The sequence below is a fragment of the Photinus pyralis genome, unplaced genomic scaffold (assembly GCF_008802855.1).
Source record: "Photinus pyralis isolate 1611_PpyrPB1 unplaced genomic scaffold, Ppyr1.3 Ppyr1.4_LG2, whole genome shotgun sequence".
Taxonomy (NCBI): Eukaryota; Metazoa; Arthropoda; class Insecta; order Coleoptera; family Lampyridae; genus Photinus; species Photinus pyralis.
Genome location: NW_022170403.1, coordinates 52,659,570 through 52,663,262, shown reverse-complemented (window position 1 = coordinate 52,663,262; position 3,693 = coordinate 52,659,570). Strand labels below are relative to the sequence as shown.

At 38.9% G+C, this 3,693-nt stretch overlaps 1 protein-coding gene across 2 annotated transcripts; it reads left to right on the top strand.

Moving 5' to 3' along the window:
* Nucleotides 1-371: 371 nt before the first annotated feature.
* LOC116164443 (trypsin-1-like) lies at nucleotides 372-2,428 on the top strand. Of its 2 annotated transcripts, XM_031478627.1 has the most exons (8): nucleotides 372-833; nucleotides 887-1,010; nucleotides 1,146-1,334; nucleotides 1,384-1,546; nucleotides 1,596-1,831; nucleotides 1,878-2,053; nucleotides 2,106-2,160; nucleotides 2,222-2,428. In XM_031478627.1, the coding sequence occupies exons 1-8, from the start codon at nucleotides 771-773 to the stop codon at nucleotides 2,338-2,340; spliced, it is 1,125 nt and encodes a 374-aa protein (XP_031334487.1). In that variant the 5' UTR covers nucleotides 372-770; the 3' UTR covers nucleotides 2,341-2,428. The 2 variants fall into 2 exon arrangements, with proteins under 2 accessions (XP_031334487.1, XP_031334486.1); XM_031478626.1 differs by having other exon boundaries at nucleotides 887-1,334.
* The last annotated feature ends 1,265 nt before the right edge of the window (nucleotides 2,429-3,693 follow it).

Sequence of the window (3,693 nt, the reverse complement as noted above, 5' to 3'; positions counted from 1 at the left end):
AAATACTTTTACATGACCTATGTGTTGGAGTAGTAGACGACAAAACGTGAGAATGTCGCGTAGGTACATTATAAACCATAAACATGCATCGCATTTGCCAAATTTGGGTGAAGACACAGTATGAATATAAGATAACCAACGTTATAAATTTCCAGAGAATTAAATAAAAAATATCCCGCTATTAAACCGGATCCAAAACATAAAAGTTTTGCAGGTCTTGCATTAACAACCCAGTTAATCAGGAAGAAAATCCCGCGATATCAATAAACATAAATTATTCCATTTTGCAGAATATTTAATTAACTATACCTACTTGACCCGATTTTCAAAATACGGAAGCAAAGATTGCCACTGACAAACACCTACTCCAAGTATAAAACGACAGTCTTAAAAAATGGTGTAAACTGTTCGCTGTTAATTAGGTTTGTAATTATTCGTGTCCATTTTTAATCTCCCCGTTCGATATCCCGTTACATTTAATTCGTTTTTGACGCGGTCTCAAAGAGAAAGTCGTTCCGAGGAGATACATAAATGCAGACTTTGCTAATTTTAGCAAATCTAATTAATTGAGTAAATTAAGGTGACATTCATTTCGACGAACTCTCACGTGATTTGTTTGATACGATCCAAGCAAGTTAATAAGTCTTCATTCCCGTTCTTAACCACCTATTTACCTACTTATAAATATCGTATTAACTTCGCTGCTCATCTTCGCAGTGATCAGAACATTTCTTAAACGTGTCGCGGTACCATCACCCAAGATTTCAATAATGAAAGGGCGCATGTGTATATTTTTATTCGTGCTAGTCAATAGTGTACTGTCAAGAGCCGAGGTACAGTACGAACCATTTTAATGTGTGCGTTCGTGTCAGTTTTATTGTTTTAGGATGATCCGATATCGGAACCCAAAGTAGGCGTGGATCCTATTACGAATAACTTAAATGGCAATTCGAACAGCTACGCAAAACCAACAACAGAGCAGGTCGAGTTCGAACCAGGAGTACCTCCAGGTTGGTCCAAATTGCCTAGTAAAGCCACTACCAAACGTCCGCGTCGTACTTACAAAACGACCCCATTTCCTCTTGGGCCATCAAAACTCCCAATTTATAATGAAGAGCAGACTATAACTGACACGAAACCCGTAGGTCAACCAAGCTCCACTACATATCCTCCGGGTGTTTCACCACCACAGCCCACTATCGTCGACGGCGGTACAGGAGGTGTTGTCGATTGGGTTTTAAATGCACTTGGCATTAAACCTAATGATAAGCCGAATTATGGAAGCGCCAATAATGTAGGAATAGCAAACGAAAATGTTAGGTGTCCCAAATGCGGTAAGTATAGCTTCAGTCATTCAGTGCTGTTTTCACCAATTCTCTATAGCTTGCGGTTTAACATACAAGCACAACAGAATTGTGGGCGGCGTAGAGACTCAAGTAAACGAGTATCCTTGGATGGTGGTATTATTAAACAATAATCGGTTTTACTGCGGAGGATCTGTGATTAACAACAAATTCGTATTAACGGCGGGGCATTGTGTTAATGGGTACGACTGATAGTTTGCTCTAAATATATCTTAATTAGCCATTTTAAAGGATCTCCAAAGAAAGACTTCTGGCCGTATTTCTCGATCATGATCGATCAACTTCTCAGGAAACTAAAACGTTCTTTAGGCGCATCACTAAGATCATCAATCACGGAGCGTACGGAATAGGCGCATCATACAATAATGACATCGCGCTACTAGAACTGGAGCATCCCATTAGCTTTGATGGAATTCTTAAACCAGTTTGCCTACCGTTGGCAGGAAAGAGTTATTCGGGGCACACAGGTTTGGCTTTCTAGTAAAAGACAGTAGAACTTAAATGTTTGTCCAGGTATTGTGACAGGGTGGGGAGCAACAGCGGCGCAAGGAAGCGTCTCCAACAAACTGCGAGAAGTGCGAGTTCCTATTCTATCTCATGATGACTGTCAAAGAACCGGTTACGGAAAGAGGGTAACAGAAAATATGGTATGCGCCGGATACCCCCAAGGTGCAAAGGATTCTTGTCAGGTTGCTTCGAAATACTGTTATGGCGAGTAAATTACTAAAAACTTCATTATAGGGAGATAGCGGTGGTCCAATGCATGTGGCAAACGGAACTCATCATTTTGTAGTTGGTGAGTAATTTTATAAGTTTTATTTACTCCGTTTTGTAATGATCACGTAAATCCATTTCAGGAATCGTTTCATGGGGAGAGAGTTGTGCAAAACCCAACTATCCAGGAGTTTACACTAGGGTTAATCGATTTTTGAGTTGGATACAAGGAAACACAAAAGGTGCCTGTTACTGTTCCTAAGCAGTTAATGTCATTTTTGCCAGATTTTTTCATTTTGTCTTTTACTAGTCTTATTACCCTTTTTTTAATTTAATTTGCGTTTTATTGATTTTGGTGCTATTTATTTATTTATTGTCTATTTAAGTACATACAACTTGAATCTATTTTGCAATGGCTGAATGTAATTATTATTTAATAAAATATCACGTAGATACGTAATAATTATTTTGAATCACTTGTACCGTGCAGCTATCATTTAAAATACCCAATGGGGCTAATCGTAACATAAATACATTGCAAATTACAGTATTTGCAGTATACCTACTGCAAGTACTTACCTAATTCCTTAAATTGAGACAGGGTTAAGTTCACCTATCATCACAGTTTGCCGTAAGATTAAATCAATATGCACATCAGCTTACCGTTAAGTAATTAATACCAAAAACTATAGTCCTAGATCATATAGTCTAGGCGATAAAGACATCTAACTGGACATTTTGGGGTGGTTAAGAAGAAATTGGTGGAATATGTTCAGTTAGGTGTCAGAAACAACATATTAAAAATCCCACCCCCCAGACCCTGTGCTAAAGGCTCCAGCCACCCCAGCATCCCCCAAAAACCATGTTTTCGTACTTTTTGGCTGATATCTCGCGATCTATGAGGTGTTGATGAAATATTTTTAGCTGAAAATATTTCTCCTGAAATTTCACACAAGGTAGATACTCAGAAGTTAGCCAAGGTCTACCTCTTAGCCTAGAAAATTCGTAAAAGAGATCAAAATCATCAATTTTCGTAGCTTTTTGCGGTTTTTTGCAAATATATCGCAACCTTTAGGGCTAGATGAAATATTTTTAGCTGAAAATGCTCCTCGTGAAATTTCTTACAAGGTAGATGCTCAGAAGTTAGCCTACGTGTACCTCTTAGCCTAGGAAATCCCATAAAAGGAGGAGAAAATCATCAATTTTCGTCTTCCGCTTTACCTGCATGGGTACCCTGAAGAGACGACGTGGCATTTAGACACGATGTTCCATGACACTGGACGCAGAGTTCGTTACACTTCAGACCTACAACAAGAAGCCTTATGTCAATAAAAATCTTATAATTAAGTATACAAATATAATATTCTCTCGTGTGTCCTAATTGTCTGGTGGAGAAGGTTTACCTGATTTTCTGAAACTGCAAGCAGTCATGCAACCACGTTCATAGCCACATGAAATAAGTTTGAGGAGACTGTCCTGACGCCTATCACAACGACTTCGGATCCAGCCCCGGAAAGTCTCCTCATACTTATTTCATGTGGCTATGAACGTGGTTGCATGACTGCTTGCAGTTTCAGAAAATCAGGTAAACCTTCTCCACCAGACAATTAGGACC

Coding starts and splice junctions, on each gene's coding strand:
- LOC116164443 (XM_031478626.1), top strand. CDS start 771: ATGAAAGGGCGCATGTGTATATTTTTATTCGTGCTAGTCAATAGTGTA. Junction 1,335..1,383: donor TGTTAGGTGTCCCAAATGCG/GTAAGTATAGCT, acceptor AATTCTCTATAG/CTTGCGGTTTAACATACAAG. Junction 2,161..2,221: donor AACTCATCATTTTGTAGTTG/GTGAGTAATTTT, acceptor AATCCATTTCAG/GAATCGTTTCATGGGGAGAG.